Consider the following 16,438-nt stretch of genomic DNA (forward strand, 5'->3'; position numbering starts at 1 on the left):
GAAAAGCACATGGTCCCATGGCATCCACAGCTAAGTGCCTGCATGGAGCCAAACTCAGTTTGTTTGCTTTCCTTCAGCCCAAACATGAGCAGCAGCACTGCTCTACCCTTATCTGCACACGGGGTTTGTGCCCTGCCGTGGGACCAGCATCACCTCGTTCTGTCCCCGGGCCTGCTGCCACCTCAGCACTGTGCACAGCAGGTGCTGCAGGAGCACACCTTGCCTGGCACCACCAACACCCATCACCAGCAGTCTGCAGACACACACCGCTGCTCCCATGCCCCAGCAAAGGGCAGACCCAAGCTACAGAAACAGTCCATTATCCTCCTGCAACCTCAGTGGGAACAAAAAAAATATAATAATAAACCTTACACAACTCAGAGCAAAGGCAAAGCCAGATACCCACACACACCTGGCAAGGGAATTCACATGCAGCAGGTTTCTAATTGTTCTGGTGCCTTTGATCACAGTGATGCCCTGTCCTCTCATGGGAATGGACCAAGGAAACCCAGGATATGTGCATGAGGTTGTTTCCCCCCTCACTGCTATCACACAAAGCCTTACCCTATCTCAGGGAAATTTCTTCGTAACAGCACCCACTGGAGCTGGGCGAAGCTGTTTGCTCTTTCATTTTCCATGAGGCAAAGTTACCTTCTGAGCTGACAAACAAACAAAAAGGCACCTTGTGAAGCAGCTCCCTGAAGCCAGATGGCTAAAACACACTCCAACAAGATCCTTGTGTTTGTAGAAATAGCAAAAAGCAGTGTTTCCAACCAGTAAAATCCTGGCTCCATCCTTATATTAAATCCAAACAAGCTCTGCTCTTCAGAAAGGGAAACAAAATGGACAGCGCAGAGAAGCAAAAAGTTTGTATTAAAACCCTTGTAATCTTCTTAAAACACCATTATTAAAACCTGCAGCACCAGCCAAGAGTGATTTATCATTGCCTGTCATCACACCCTGCAGCACGGGGATTTTTATACCTAACAGTCAGTGCTACCAAGCTCCAGCCCCAACGCATCATTTCTTAAAGCTGGCTCTTTTCTGCCAGAAAAATCCCCAAATCCAGAAGAGTTTTTGGGGATGCCAGCCACGTGGAGCGATGCGACCCAGCACCAAGCAGCGAGCTTGGCATCTGCAGGACCCAAAACTGAGGTGCTTTGAAGCAGGAGGATGTTATAAGTCAATGTAGGTAAACAATACACAGACAGTTACTCCAGCTTCTTTCTGAAGAAGAGTCAATGGGCCATGAAGACTTGGGCTGCCTCTTCCGAAGGCACCATGAGGCACCTGGATCTCACAGAGCTCTCTGAAATCCAGACACCCTGACATTTGGGGTTTTCCTATGAAGCTATTTCTCTCACACACCCCAAATCACCAGCAATTTCTAGAATAGCACAACAAACCACAAGAGGTTAAACCTCCTGCGCTGCACTTAAACTAACCTAACTGTGACCCCAGGAAAGGAACAGCCATTGGATGTTGTGGTTCTGTAGAAACTCAATTACCAAAGCCAATTTCCTATGAGTATTTGAAAAAAAAAAAGAAAAAAAAAGAAGGAAGAAAAGCAGCAACAATGCCGACAATGTGTATGGGCCACATATTTTCACCTCCTGAAAGCTGGCCCGTAAAAGATCAGTTCCTATTCCCACAGAAATGTTGAAACATATTTTAAACATTTCATCATTGTTTGCTCCCATCTGAATTTGCTTAAAATCCAGACAATTCTCAACTCCTCAATTGGAAACATTAAGAGAAACGTTCCCTCAAAATCCTTTGGTCCGGGCAGATGAGAGAAGGATGGACATCCCAAAACCTCTGCTGGAAAGGGAAAGTAGTCCATGAAACACTAAGGAAAGTCTTTAGACTAGGAAGCAGGTGAGATAGCCCCTAACAAAGTCATTCTTTTTTAATTAAAATGCTTGGCAATTTAAAATAACAATAAAGGAGGCAGCAGCTTCCTACCAGAGATGCACAAAACCCAGCAAACAGACTGGAAGAGGTTGCTACAGGGGAGCTCACAAGGTAATTCAGGGAGCAGGGGCGAGAATTCAAGAGTTTTCCTGAGCCCTCACATTGCTTAGCAATGGGAGAAGGAAGTTATCTTCATAATCTCAGAAGAAAGAGAAAGCAGAAGGAATGCAAGGAATGCGAGGAGGTTATTGCCCCGGAGACCAGCGCTGGCAGCCCCCCGCCCCCGGGAGCTGGAGGGGGGGCACAGAGCTTTTTGGTTAACAAGGACTTCCTTGGAAAGGGGAAAAAAAAAAGAAAAAGAAAAAGGAAAAAAAAAAAAGGCAAGCAGAACAAAAGCAGGGAATTGAGTCCCGAGGATCGCTCTTTTTTGGAAGGAGGTGAAAGATTTTGCAGCAGACACAGCAGCACTTTCCAGGGAGTTGTGGGGTCATCAACCATGGTGGTGTTCCAGAACTGTGGGGATGTGGCACTGAGGGATGTGGGGATGAGCACAGTGAGGTGGGTTGGGGCTGGACTTGGACATCTTTCTAACCTTAATGATCCTACCATTCTACCATGATTCTCCACCATGGTGCTGCCCAAACCTTCTCCATCAACACACAGCCCTGGCTGCACCCCAGAGACAAACACATTGCCCACACCCAAGACAGCACCTGCCAGCCCACCCCACCTCCACACACACCAGCACCCTGCTGGGACCCTTCCAGCCTCCATCATTGCCTACCTACACCTCCAAGAAAAAAAAAAAAAAAAAGCCTCATCTGAGACCTTCTCCCATCAGGGTCACCTCACATCCACAGCTCACAGCCTCATTTCAGCCTAAGCATTCCCTGCTCCTAGCCCAGAAGGGATGCACACACAGTGCAGGGAGACACAGCATCCCAACGCACGGCAGCTCTGCCCGGCGCCTCGCTCTGCTGCAGTCTCAGGGAGAATAAAAAGCCTGTTGACATACGAAAGCCACAGAAAATCTCCCTGAAATTACAAAACAGTCCTAAAAACATTGTGCAGGAGGCCTGAGCTGCACAGTGTACACGCTCCCATTCAGCCTTTTAAAAAAACAGCTACACGTCTAAGGAAACATCTGATAATTAAGGCGATTTTAACAATAGATAATCATTTGACTATGAATCGTACGGAATGTAACGACTGCTTATTCTGGCAGAAAAAACAGAACTTTCTATGAAGCATCTGCCAAGGAAAACGATACTCCCACTCAGCCCGGACCGCGGTTGCCGGTAACCACACAGTGCACGAGAACACAACGTGCTGCTGTAGCGGAGCAGCCCTGCAAGCTGCCGGAGCTCAGCGCAGCCCCGGCTTCTCTCTGCCCCATCTCCAGCAGTCTCTCTGCTCCCAGGCTGGTGCTCGCACGCTGCCAGCTGCCCCCCGCTGCTCCCAGTTGCTCGATGACATTAAAAGCGGCTAAAAATACATCCAGGGTTTTGCTCATTTGCTTTTCCGAGCTCGTCACAAGGATGTTCTCCGACGGTTTCCTCCCAGCCCATGGACAATCGTTCTGTTAATGCACCCCAGGGTGGGAGACAGCAGTCCCGGCTCCATCAGGCAGCCAGGCACACTTGCAGGCAGAGCGTGAGGAGCGTGCAGTGCTCCCTGGGGCCAGTCCCTACCCCAGAGCCCCCCAGTGCCCACAGCTGTTTCCATTGCCCAGGAGGGCACAGCTGGGTGACGCAGTGGTGACAGCACTCAGGTGACAACGGGGCAGCAGGGCACTCCTCCAGCAGATTCAGGCAAGATCCTAAAAGCCCAAAGCTGAGGGGCCAAGTGATTCCTCAGCCTCAAGGAAAAGAACCTCTCCCATGCACCACCAACAGACACACCTATTCCATGAGATTGGATTAAATGAGAAATAGAAGCATCGCTCCTAAGATTGCAGAGCTCTGCCTGCTTGCAGCCACCTAAAAGCCAATGTTTTCCAAATCTGCTTCAAGGACTCCTCTAAAACCTCCACACGAGGAAATGAAGAGATGGGAACACATTATACCTCCACAGGGCACTCCCAGGTTAACAGATGATACCTTCCACCAATCAGAGAGAGCTTTTTTCCCTTTTAATTGGGGAAAAGAAACACCTCCTTCCTGCAGCTCGCAGGAAAAGGGAAGAGATTTCCACGAGTCCAATGCCTTGGATCAAGAAGGAGCCTCAGCTCAAAGGAACGCTGGATTTTTGGTTTTAAATCACAGCCACCCACTGGGATCTCAGGGATGCCACCATCCCCACCACCAATTCACTTCCTATACCACACCAACAGAGATGCTCTCAATGCCAACCCTCCACACCAGGCAGCTTTAAGTGCAACAGAAGCAAGACCGCACATCACCGTGACACAAAGTATCACAGGGCCATAGGGCAGAAGCTCCTACAGACCTCATCTTAGGAAAATCCCAGCGCACATTCCTCCTGGTGGTATCTCTTTACACCTCCAACACCAGCTTTAAATGAAAGGAAACAATTTCTCTGCTTTCCTTGCTACAAAGAACAGGTTGTACACCTCTCATGGAGCAAGCAGCTGACCAGCTGTGCGCTTCTTTCAGAAATGCCCACTTACATCGGCAAGATATAATTAAAATACATGATATACCTGCCATTTACATATTCTAAACCTAATCTAAATAAACATTAACTCGAACTCCTAGGTAATTATGCACAAGGAATACCCATTTAATCCAACCAGAACAGCAATGGTGTGGATAAAATAAAAAGAAATAAAACATCAGCCCATTGCAGCACAGCGTTGCACAAACCTGCTGCTCTGGAAGAACATAAATAGGGTGAAATACCCACACGAGATGCCCCCACGTCCTAGAAGGACTCCTGCACCCACCAAGTGAGGACATGTCCCACTTGCTGTCACACAGCTCGTTGCAGAGATGTCTCTGCCCACACTGCTGCATGTTGACAACTCAAGGCCACCAGATCTGTAGGCTGGGTAAGCCCCGCTCTGAGAGCAGAGAAACCCTACAAAAAACAGTTTGCTACAGCCTGTAGGGCACCTTTCTGGAGACACACGAGGAAGTCTGGCTGTGCACCGTGATCTGAAGCAGTTCTGCAGGAGGATGGGAGAGCAGCACACAGCCAAGCAAACCAGCACTGAAACGTAAAGCAGAACCCAATAGAGCTGGGCTCCTTCCCTCACACACATCATCTCAGAGCACATCGCCTTCAGCTGAATCACCAATGGAGACCAAAGGTCTGGCTGATGACTCATTTTTGGAGGCACCATGTGCACTGCAGACCTTCTGTACCCATGTCAGACCTCAGCCCCCATGAGGGTCACAGGAGACACCTGGCAGTGCTCACAAATCCCAAAGCAGCAGGATGAGCTGTGAGCACCTCTTCATTTACATACAATGGCTGAGGAGCAGCCCAAAGGGGGGGGGTCAGGAGCCTTTTAACACCACACACACCAAAACCACCGCATCTGCAGGGGAATATGAAACTGCAGCAGGTGTTGCACCCCACGCAAGGTTTAACTCCAAGGGCAGCAGCATTCAAGGCACGTCGCACTTTCAAGGAGCACGCAGTGCACTGCATTTAGAGCCTTCCACCAAGCCTTTTAACACAGAACTGCAGAGGACCTGTTGCAGCTGCAGTTTTCCCACATCCCCAGCACAGTGACATAACCCAGGTGGTGTGTTCAGCGTGGCACAGCAGAAAGCCCCTTACCTTACCTTGCTCCTCGCACATCTCTGAGCCCTCCTTACAAAAGGTCAGCTTCATGAGCACTGCTACCAGGATCCAACCTGACATCCCCCAGAGATCACCTTAAATACCATTCTATGAGACAAGGACTGGGACAAACCTTCCAGACACCGGGGGTGCAAGGAAACCTGCCCATGTCCAGCTCCTCAAATCAAAGATAAACCCATTTATTAGAGACCTTCCCAAAGCAGGGAGGGTGGAGAAATTGTTTTAACTGCAACTGGTCAGACGTTTCTCATTAAAATATTTCTTGGAGAAGTGAACGGGCCCTCAATTTCACTCAGTCACGGGAGAAAAGAGAACCATTAGTCTGCCAAAATAAAAGTGCATCCGATTGAAATCATTTCAAGGATAACGTATGCGGAACTGGAGGGAGCGCCAATGCTAAAGATTACCCTCAACTTCTCTACCCGCCATCTAAAGGTATTTACTTGGGGTCTGTCTGTGTTGTGACAGCGTCCCAGACTGAAATGAATGCCCCTAACACTCCACATTTTTGAACCATTCAGTCATGCATTTTTGTTATTGTTAAAAGTAGTGCGAAATTGCAGTGCATGAGCCGGAGTCCTTGGTGGTCTCCGAGGATTCCAGCTAAAAAGGCACTTCCTTTGTTCCGCGGAGAATGCGGTCCAGTAGGTCATTCAGAAGGGGAAATAAAAGCAGCAGCCCTGGGAGGGAGACGAAGGATGAAACAAAAAGAATAAAATGTTTTGGGTGTGAGCACATTAGCTACCATTTCCTACGGCTGCCGACTGCGAGCACTCCTGTCCCCGGGATGCGCGAGTACCTCGGGATGGGGGGGGGGGGGGGGGGGAAACAACCAAGGAGGAGGGAAAAAAGAAAAAAAAAGGAAAGAAAGAAAAAGAAATCATTTCGCTGAGACTTCGCCCGCCCGTACCGGGACGGCTCCGGGGAGGGAAACGGCGGCCGCAGCACCGCCTGCGGCAGCGAGCGAGCCGGCAACAGGCGCGGGCCCGGCCCGGCTGAGCTCGGGGAGCCGCACCGGGATCCGGAGCCGCAGCCCGGCAGCGGGAAGGCAGCGCACCCCGCAGAGCCCGGCCCGGCGGAGCGCGGGGCTCCGAGCACAAAGGAGCCGCGATCCTCCCCGACTCACCGCTGATCTCGTGGCTGGGCGCTTCGCTCTGGCTGAAGCCTTTGGCGGCGTAGAGCCTCCGCACTTCGGAGCAACTTTTAGCGCGGGGCTCGGCAGCCAGAAGCAGCGGCAGGCTGAGGGCGGCTAAAGTGCAGACGAGGGGCGGCAGGGAGCCGCGCCGCCGCGGCATGGTGCAGGAGGGCGGGGGGGGGCCGCCGGGGCCGCGGCCGGGGGAGCGCGGCCCGAAGCCGGAGCCGGCCCTCCGCCGAGCCCGCGCCGCGCAGGAGCCGCGCCCGCTGCCGTGCACCCCGCTCCTCTCCGCCGCGGCTCCGCTCCGCTGGGCCGTGCGTGCGGCGGCGCTCTGCAAACTTGGCCCGGCAGGAAGCACATGGGGTGGTGGTGGTGGTGGTGGAGGAGGTGGAGGAGGAGGGAGAGGGAGGAGGAAGAGGGAGAGGGAGGAGGGAGAGGGAGGCGGGGAGGGCGGCAGCCAAGCAGGATCGCGCAGGGCTGGGACAAGCCTCTGCAGCCCCCGGGAAACTCAGGAGCCGGGATCCACCCGCCCGGAGAGGCGGAGCGGAGCTCGCAGCCCAACGCGCGGCTGCACGCTCGCCCCGAGCGGGAGATCTTCCCCGCCGCCCGGACCCGGGCCGGACCCGCCTCCTCCCAGCGGGGCTGCGGGGACCCTACCTGGATCCGAGGGGAGGAAATCCCTCGGTGCGGGCTGGAGGCGACCGTTCGTTTTGAACTGGAGCTGGAAATGCAGCGGCTCTGCTCCAGGTTTAATACATTCACTAAGCCGGTGAGTTTTGACATCGCTGTGACAGGTTTGAACGGTGAGCTTGAAGCACTCGTCAAAACTGACATTCGTTGGTTGGTTTTCTTTTGGTTGTTTTTTATTTTTTTTCCCGCCCACCGTTTTCTTGTTTCCAAGAGTTTTCTGGAGGAATGCCTCAGCAGCAGCACCTACATGTGCTGGATGCTCAGCCATGTGCTCACAGCCCTGCAAACACACGAGCAGGGCAGCTGGGTGAATGCTGGGGGCAGCCCATGTGTGCACACCTCGTGCTTCAGCCCAGCCCCGCTGCCTGCTGCTGTTCACTGGGAATCACAGAAGTGGTTCCGCAAGAGTGAAAGGCACCATCCTAATTTCAACAGGCTGCAGTGTTGCTTAAGGGTTTGCTAAAGGCCAGGTGAGGATGGTCCACTACTAAAAGCAGCTCGTTAAGCTGTGTCTCATTAGCCGCGTGCTGTGTTGAGGGACACGGTGGTGACTGTTGGACTGGAGGATCTTAGAGCTGTTTTTCAGCCTTAATGATTCAATGGTTCTCCGGCAGAGGATAAGGGATGGGGGAGGACTCAGCTTTCCCACGCCACCACCAGGACCCCCAGTGCTCCTCAAGTCAAACCAGCTGCGGCCCCACATGTGCCATGGGGCAACACGGGAACCTGTGGCCTTCAGACACCCCCCCAGCACATGGTGACCAGAGGTGGAACGCACAGGGTTCCCACTGCTTACAGGAACACAAACTGTCCTTCACAAACCTTTCAGCAGTCAGGCCAGGAGCTCCAGGGTGCAACTGGAAATCACCCCAAAAAGTGAGGAAAAGTGAGAGGGCACCATGATGGGGAAGCTGACACAGGTGGAGAAGCTTGGGGACAGTCACCCTGCCATGCACGGGGCCGGTGGGACGAGGCAGGCCTGAAGTTCTCATGAAGTTATAAAGTGTCCCGAGAGAGAATAATCCTCTGGGATGTGGCCCTGCAATGTATGACCGAGTTCTGGTTTTCAAAGTGCTACCTCACCCTCCCAGCCTTTATTTGAAGAGACAATGTGAATTTTAAAGAGAACTCAGCGGGGAGCGCTGCATTTTTTATTCCAAAGAGAGAGAGAAAACGAGAGTGAGAAAGTCTGTGGGGTTAGAGACAGCTTTGCCATTTGTTGTTCCCCATAATCCCATACCTCGGCAGGATTTAAGAAACCTCCTGAAAAACACGGAGGGTTTTGTCGACTGCTCCATCAAGTAGTTAAATCAAAGGCTGCAGCAAAACAATGGGAGTGCCTGAAATTTTTCATGAAAAACTTTGTTTAAAAAGAATGGAAAAGTGGCCTCTCTCTCTCAAAAAAAGGACATTTTTCACTGGATTTTTCCTAATTCTGCAGTGTTTCTTCGCTTCTGGCAGAATAAACCTCCCCGACCTCTTCACCCCAAACTTCTTGAATCATTCCCCTTTCCCATTTCTCTCTGTTTCCCAGGAGAAAAGTGAAGGGGAAAACTTCCATTTTAGTTTTAAGAAGATGTTGAGTGGGTTTTCTTCGGGGCAAAAAGTCTCACTTGCATCTCTTTCCTACCTCCCTCAAGGTCTCCTCCAGCTGTGTCTCCACCACCAGCCTCAGTGTTTCTTTCCCAGCCCCACAAAACCTCATGGCCCCCTGTAATGGAGGCTGTGGACACAGAGCTGCAGCTCCTGGGGACTCCCTCCTGCAGCACAGGCATCCTGATGGTGGACACCAAGCGTGTCATGGCACAGACAACTTTAAATCCTCTCTGGAGGAATTGGTACAAACCCTTCACAGGGGTGCAGGAAATCAGCACAAAGCTGTCACCTGGCGTCTGTCACGAGGATGTGGGGATTCTGCTTGTTGCAAAAAGAGGCTCTGAATATGGGTTTTGAATGTCAACAGCCTGATATTTTAGGATGAGCAGATCCGGTGTTGGAGCACGGGCTGATGTCTCCATTTCTTTTTATTGCTTATTTTTATCCTGGGACTCCTTCCCCCCATCCAGCACACAGAAACATCCTGCTGTGGCTGCTCAGTGCAGGGTTCTGGGTTTGCCTCTCAGTGCCTTCTGCAGCAGGGATGCTGCACATTGGGTGCACGCTTCCTAGGAGAGTGCAAACCAAAGCAAGCTGGAAAGATACAAGGAGAGTGATGGGGAGCAGGCTGGGTGGTGCAGTGGGGCTGTTCCCATGCTTCACTCAGCATCCCATTCCCAAAACCATTTTCAAGACATGGGGCTCACTGTATAGAGCTCAAGACCATCTCCATTTTAGGGAATGCGAGCGCTTGTCTCTCCCCCAGCTGCACAAGGATTCGGCTCTGTCCTGTCCCCAGACACCCGTGGAGGAGACTTGGGGACACAGAGCTTTGAAGGGCACAGGAATGCACTCATTTGCACAGATTTCCATGCCTGTGCTTCCCAGCTCTCCCCAAAACGACTGTGCAGCAGATGGCTCTGACGCGCAGCGCTCACACCCAGCGGATAAAAATATTCCTCAGCAGATTCCCAGCAAGCTCACGTCACTCAGCGTCGCTCCAGGGCTGGCCACAGCCACTTCTGCTCCTAGGGTCCCCAGGCTGTGTCCCCCCTGTTGCCACCACAGGGGTGTCCTGCTCCATGTGGCACAGGAGGGTTCCCTGCAGCCCGGTTGGTTGAGAGAGCTACAGAGCTACGGTAGCTGGCCAAGAAAACAGTCAGCAAGGGGAAAAGCACTAAAGATGGGAAGCAGGACTCACTGGGATACAGATAAATCCACACACGCACTCAGCCAGTAGCACAGCACCCTCAGGGCTTTGCCCACTACCCATGCAGCCTCCCAGCACCCGGATAACACAGCACCCCACTGGTGGGCTCACAGAACCCTGGAGTCGGGGAGATTAGGACTGGAAGACCCAGTGCCTGGCAGGACTGAGCTCAAGCTGCGCTGTCCCCTTCTGCTCCCCAAATCCCTCCTCAGTGCAGCCTGTCCCAGCTCCTGGCTCAGTATCTTACAGTACAAAAGCTTTTCCTAATGTAAATCAGAATTGGCACTGCCTAAAATTGTGTAATATCCCCACATTACCTGAGCTTGTCCATGCCAGCTATTAAACCCATGCAGTACAGCCAGAATAAGCAGTGTTCTGCTGTGCTCAGCAAGGTCATCCCAGTCCTGCTGGTACTGGGCACCTCCACAGGCCTTCCAATGGGACAAGCAGCACCCATCCAGGGCTGGAGCTGGAGCTGGAGCACAGAGGTGAAAGTTGGCTCCTTGTGGCCTGCAGATACGAGTGACGCTGTCAGGGTGAGCTCTGCAGCTCCTCATTGCAGCACCCAGCACTTCATCCAGGGACTTTATTTCTCCCAGAATGCTATTTAAAAAAGAAATTTTCATTCCCCTCCACTCTCACCCCCCTCCGCAGCCCCCATAGTTTAAAGTTTTCAGATGGAAATGTGCAAGTAGGAACTTGCGGGCAGCAAACTGGAGCTTGTGAGGAGAGCAGAGGGAGAAAAAGCAGCGAGATCTGCTCCGAGTGCCAGCAATTGTTTTTATCCTTTCCAGATGAAGGGAAAAGATCGTGTTATTTGTTCAGCGTAAAGTTCCAGATTTTCAGGAATGAAATCTGAGAGCAACATGTCAACATGTCTTGGGAGCTGCAGTGGATGGCGTCCTTTGTGCTCCCGGTGCGCTCAGCGGGTACAAAAAAAAAAAAAGAAAAGCTCCATTCTCACACTCTGAAGTGGTGGCATTAGATATCAGCAAGATAATGGGCCCAGCGCCCGGCTCTGGTGCTGCTCCCAGCAGAACGGCCCCAGGCAGCCGGCTTTGATGTGCTCGTTTATTTGTCTTTTCTTTTTGCAGATGATATTTTTAACCAATATTGCGGTTTGGGCATAGATCGGGGAGAAAGGGGAAAAACTGAGAGTCATTTTATTGCAGTAGGAGGAAGAAAAGGGGGGAAAGAAAGGAAAAAAAAAAAAAAAAAAGGGAAACCGCTCGGCCATTTGTTACCCCGCAGCCGACGTTTCCTGTCGTAAATCACCCAGGAGTGCGGTCACACAGTTGGAGGGACGTGGGACGTCAGCAGCGGTGCCAGGGGCTGTCCAGCACGCAGCCCTGAGGCATTTGCACTTGAATCCACAGGGAAAGAGAGGGAGATGGTGGGGTCAGGGCGGTGGCCGGTGGTGAGGTTCAGCAGGGATGAGTGATGGATGTGTGTGGCTGTGTGGGTGGCCACAGGACCAGCAGCATGCTCCATATGGGATGGGGACAGTGGGAGCAGTGCTGCTCCTTTGATGTGCTGTCTGGTTGTCCCCAGTGTGGAAGCGCAGGGATGAGGCCGGCATCCTACCTACTGCTGTATCATTGCTTTGCACCCCTTTGGCCCTGATCTGGTCTAAAATGGCAGATCCAGGGATGGCTCTTGGTGCAAAGCAGCTTGCTCTCCCCCTGGCAGCACACTGTTCTCCCCATTGCCTGCTCCTATAGAGACCCTGGGATGAATACTTAGCCCAGGATCTTATATGAGTGGAAAAACATTCAGCAATTCTCAGTGCTGATGGCCAAACCAAAGTTATCCATGGAAAAATGCATTTTTACGCAGAGCATCTTAACTGAAATTGAGGAAACAAAGCTTGATGGAGCTGCAACAGGTCTGACAGCAAGCACTGTGCTGAGCTCCTGCCATCCAGGTTGCACAACACCGAATGCAAGTGCCCAGTGCTTGGATTGGTGTCTTACCTCTTTAAAGAGGAATTTTCTTATTAGTCTTTTTTTTTTTCCAAGTCCCAAGGCTGCAGCAGGAATACTCACACCCAAAACATGCAAAACCAGATGGCAGGGATGGAACTCCAAATCAATTATTTTTTAATTTGAAAATTCTTTTAAATTTAATTTGGTCCCTAAAGCGGGCCAGGCTGCCTTGGGGCCTCCTTCTCCAGTTGCACGCTGCTGGAATGATGATACCATGACATTTCCAATGACAGTGGCTCCTGGGGGTGTTTTCCTACACAGCCCCTAAGCCACACTCATCTCAGAGGCACACAGTGCTCCTGAGTTGCTGCAGCCACATCTGAAGCACAGCATCGTGCAGCTGGATGAAGCAAAGGGTCCCATCCACCCCAAAATGGGCTTGCTGAAAGGGAAAGCAGGAGGTGCAGATCTGGAAAGGCTGAAGCACACCCAGAGCGCTTCACCATCTTTCCCGTTCTCCCTCATGTTGCTAAAGCAATGGACTGCTGTCTGGTGAAAGATGCTGCAACCTGCAGCAGCAGTGCTGGGGCTTCAAATGCAAGAGCACCTGGCCTTGCTCCCAGTGGTATTCTCTAGTGGAGAAATGTCTTACACGGCCAACAATTTGGTGCTGCACAGTGCTCAGGGCTCAGCCTCCGAGTGCTGAGATGTGATGGAGGGTGGAGCATCAGCAACGTGCACACTTGGATGAGCTCTCAGTGCTAATCACACCAGGGTACACTGAGACCATTAATTCTTCTTTAACACTTTGGTTAACTGGCCACACAAATCCCTTGGCCAGATGGACAAGCAGCAATTGTGGCACTGATCCGGATGGCAACACGTGGGGATACACCCTGAAATGTGCCAGAACGATGCACTCAGTGCCTCCTGCACTGATTTTATTGCCTGCACAGCCAGGTCCCACTTGGGTTTGGCAGCAATAGGAATGGCTAAAGGGGAGCAGCAACCCCTCCACCAGCACAGCCCAGGTCCTGGCCTGACAGCAGCCCTGGCAAACATCCGCACACCCATCTTACACTGACAGCAATAAGATCAAGAGCAAACAGCAGAGCTTGCAGCCAGGTGCCACGTGATGTGTTGTAAAAGAGGTGGTAAGAGCTGTCTGAGCAGCGTTGGGGAATCCACTTATCTCACACCGCGGACGGAGGGACGGGAGGAGCTTGGACTGGGAGATGGGATTATTGCGGTGCCCCACCGTGGAGCTGCCCGAGTCTGGCACCCATCAGGGACCGCTTGGTCTCTTCAAACTCAACCAGCGATGTGTATCCGGCCCCAAGCGATCAGTCGCTAAACGCTGTGAAATGCTTCAGGCAAGCAGCATGGAGGTCCGAGGATGCGTGCAGGCTGAGCTGCAGAGCAGTTATCGTAATTACGGTCATTATCATTACAGTTAGCACTGTCATGCCAGCATATACGAGCAGCACTCCTCCTCCCTAGAGGTGACTGTGACAGTTCTTCCGGAGGTGACACCCGGCACAGGACACCCCATGGCAGCTGCCACCCCCCCGCACACACATGGCACCCTCCAAGTGCTCCATGGCAGAACAGGGCCATCTCCCACTTTTACAGCCTTCTCCCTTCGGTCCCCTGGAAAGACAAATAATCAGTGGGGGAGAAAACCTTCAGCTTCACAATGCAGCAACAGCACGAAGGGAAGCAGGAGGTCGGATGCTGGCTCCCCCTGAACACCACCGCAGACATGGAGTGGGGGAACTGGCGACAAGATCTTGCCTCTATTTCTGTGCCCTTTTTTAAAACTTTTTTTTTTTTCATTGTGGTTGCACATTTGGTGTGTGCAGGGCGGTTTCTGTAAACACAAGGCAGCGTATGTAGTACTAAATAAAGCAGCATGCAAATCCCATAGCCACATTCACAGTCCGCAGACATGCAGTGTTTAAAAGGTGCAAGACCCACGTCTCTATTTATTCCTTCCCCAGCAGATAGACGACTGCTCAACATTTGCATCCAAGCTGTTGCACACAGTTATGGCTCATTTCCCCGTCTGGACATTCTGCTCTGAAGAAAATCCCAGTGGTGCAAACAAAGTTTTTCCCCAGTGCTGGGATGGAGCGGTGACCCATTGCCATCCCCATAGCTTGGTGCTTTGTGACCATCCGTGTGCACAGAGGGTGAGAAAGACGTAAATAACTCCACTTTTTCTTCCATATGTTTGACTTTAGTTGGTGATTAGTGGACTAATTCTCATCTTGTTTCTATTGCAATGGCAAATATGCTTTATCCTCTTTCCAATGGCTCCCTTGGGACCCAGAACAATAGTCCACAGCAATGAGTCCTGACAGTGCCACTGGTGCTGGTAGGAATGGTCCTAAGCCATGTTTGCTAAAGGAAAAAGAAGAGAGATTTATTTTTTTATGCACCTGCAAGCCCAGATCCCTGCTTCCTGAAACCAGACCAGAATGGACTAAGTGTGGTACATGAGGGATGGTGGATATAGGAAACTGTGTGCCCAAGAATGACTCCTAGGGCTGTTCTGAGGGTGGAATTGTCATGCCAGCATGACACAAAACACAGAAGCCACCCCCAGAAGGGCAGGATGCAGCACAAAGATTGTGTTTTCCTGCCCCTGCAGCTCGGGTTGGGCTGGGGGAGAGCACAGGGCAGCATCCAGCAGCAGCACCTGTGCTAAGAGGCAGCAATTAAGGCAGGTGCTACCGGGCACAAACACAGATCATCATCCTCCCACACGCCCTGACCCCCCTGCAATTATCCATGCCAATCACCACCCTTGCTGCTTAGCCCAGCAGCATCCCAGTATTGCCCAGTGTTCCCTATGTGTGCTGGCAGCACACACTGAGGGATGGGCCACACCAGGGCCGCCCGCAACACGCAGCCAGCACTGCACCTTGCTGCACTGGGAACAGCATCCTCTGCTGCGACGGGGAACCCCAGGACATGTCCTGGGTGGTGCTGCTGGTCTCAGATGGATGTCATGAGTCATTTTGTCACCATCTTCCCTTTACTACTTCTCTATTTTTTTTTCCAGAAAACATTGTTTTTCCATCAAACGGGAACGATCCCACCCAATACCAGGAATCTTGCTAGAAGAAGTCCAGATGACAAGTTCTCAGAAAACACTGTCAGCTGCTGACATCCAGCTTCAAGAGCCGTGCTCCAGCGTTAACCATAACCAAGGGGGACAGCGCATCGCCTGGCGCATCCTAAAGTGCCACGAGACGCCTGCACCCCACAACGGCCCCATTTCACACCATGGGGAAGGAGCCACTTCAGTGCACTCCCCAGCAGAATGTACACAAACGTGACTCTCCTTCACATCGGTAATAAACAGCCTCTTGCTTTGCTATCTGCCCCGTGTTTATTTTCCCATTTGCTGGCGCGGTGGATGGTAATAGAATATGACACTGATGGGATACAGGCTGCTGCAGACCCAGACTGGTTCTGCTTGTTGGGAACATGGCAGGGCAGTCAGGAAAAGCCTCTGTGTGCCTCTGGCTGCCCAGGAGCATCAGGAATAATGCTGCATAACCCTAATGGTGCCTTTGCTGTCCCAAGTGGCTTTTGCAGGAGGAGATACGGCCCCTTGCTGCCTGGGGCTGGATGTGAGCTTCAGCTCCGAGCACGCTTTGGGCAAAACAGCACCAAGATGTTTGTTTTCAAAAGGATACAATGTTTGACAAAATAAACGATATTTGATTAATGCCGACTGCTTTTCTGTTGTTTTTTTTGTTTTGTTTTTTGGTGTCTTTTTTTTTTTTTTTTTAATGCAGTAAACCCTCTGACTGTATAAACATGCCAGGGCTGCTTCATCTGTCTATATCAAAACTTCAGTTACCTCATCTCTGGGGAATGTCCTTTAGTAAGGCTCTGACAATCTTCTTTAGGGGGTTGGTGGCTGCTTTTTTTTTGTGGGGTTTTCCTTTCTCCCCCTCCCCACCCCTCCCCAGTTTTACTTGTTAGCCCTTCCCAGCAGCAGACTGGCACCCACTACCTGATTCACATGGTCAAAACCTCTTCCCACAGACCTTTTCATCGTTTTTGCAGCATCTCTTCCATCACAATTCTTCACCACGACCCCAACGAAAGGCAGAAAAACCAAAGTCCCCCTCTGAGGACCATCCTCCTCCAGTAGGATTGTCCCACATGCTCCCCCTCCAG

General features: G+C 51.8%; 2 protein-coding genes across 2 annotated transcripts in view; one reads left to right on the forward strand and one right to left on the reverse strand.

Moving 5' to 3' along the window:
* Nucleotides 1-6,985, reverse strand: part of GPC4 (glypican 4) — a 62,779-nt gene extending 55,794 nt beyond the window's left edge. The window contains exon 1 of the mRNA XM_042876437.1: nucleotides 6,812-6,985. Coding sequence (XP_042732371.1) covers nucleotides 6,812-6,980 — 169 coding nt within the window. The 5' untranslated portion in view covers nucleotides 6,981-6,985. The remainder of the gene's footprint in view (nucleotides 1-6,811) is intronic.
* LOC122183036 lies at nucleotides 6,979-15,730 on the forward strand. The gene is made up of 4 exons (XM_042876770.1): nucleotides 6,979-7,138; nucleotides 7,333-7,589; nucleotides 14,242-14,444; nucleotides 15,309-15,730. Exons 1-4 carry the CDS (start codon nucleotides 6,979-6,981, stop codon nucleotides 15,583-15,585), a joined length of 897 nt encoding a protein of 298 aa, XP_042732704.1. The 3' UTR covers nucleotides 15,586-15,730.
* The last annotated feature ends 708 nt before the right edge of the window (nucleotides 15,731-16,438 follow it).

The sequence above is a fragment of the Lagopus leucura genome, unplaced genomic scaffold (assembly GCF_019238085.1).
Source record: "Lagopus leucura isolate 7727_CA_CO unplaced genomic scaffold, USGS_WTPT01 Super-Scaffold_100016, whole genome shotgun sequence".
Taxonomy (NCBI): domain Eukaryota; kingdom Metazoa; phylum Chordata; class Aves; order Galliformes; family Phasianidae; genus Lagopus; species Lagopus leucura.

Bases quoted from the DNA above. Each gene is read 5' to 3' on its own strand.
- LOC122183036 (XM_042876770.1), top strand. From the start codon at position 6,979: ATGGTGCAGGAGGGCGGGGGGGGGCCGCCGGGGCCGCGGCCGGGGGAG. The intron at 7,590-14,241 runs GTGAGTTTTGAC...TTCCTTCCCCAG, and splicing joins TTAATACATTCACTAAGCCG to CAGATAGACGACTGCTCAAC. The intron at 14,445-15,308 runs GTAAATAACTCC...TTTTTTTTCCAG, and splicing joins GCACAGAGGGTGAGAAAGAC to AAAACATTGTTTTTCCATCA.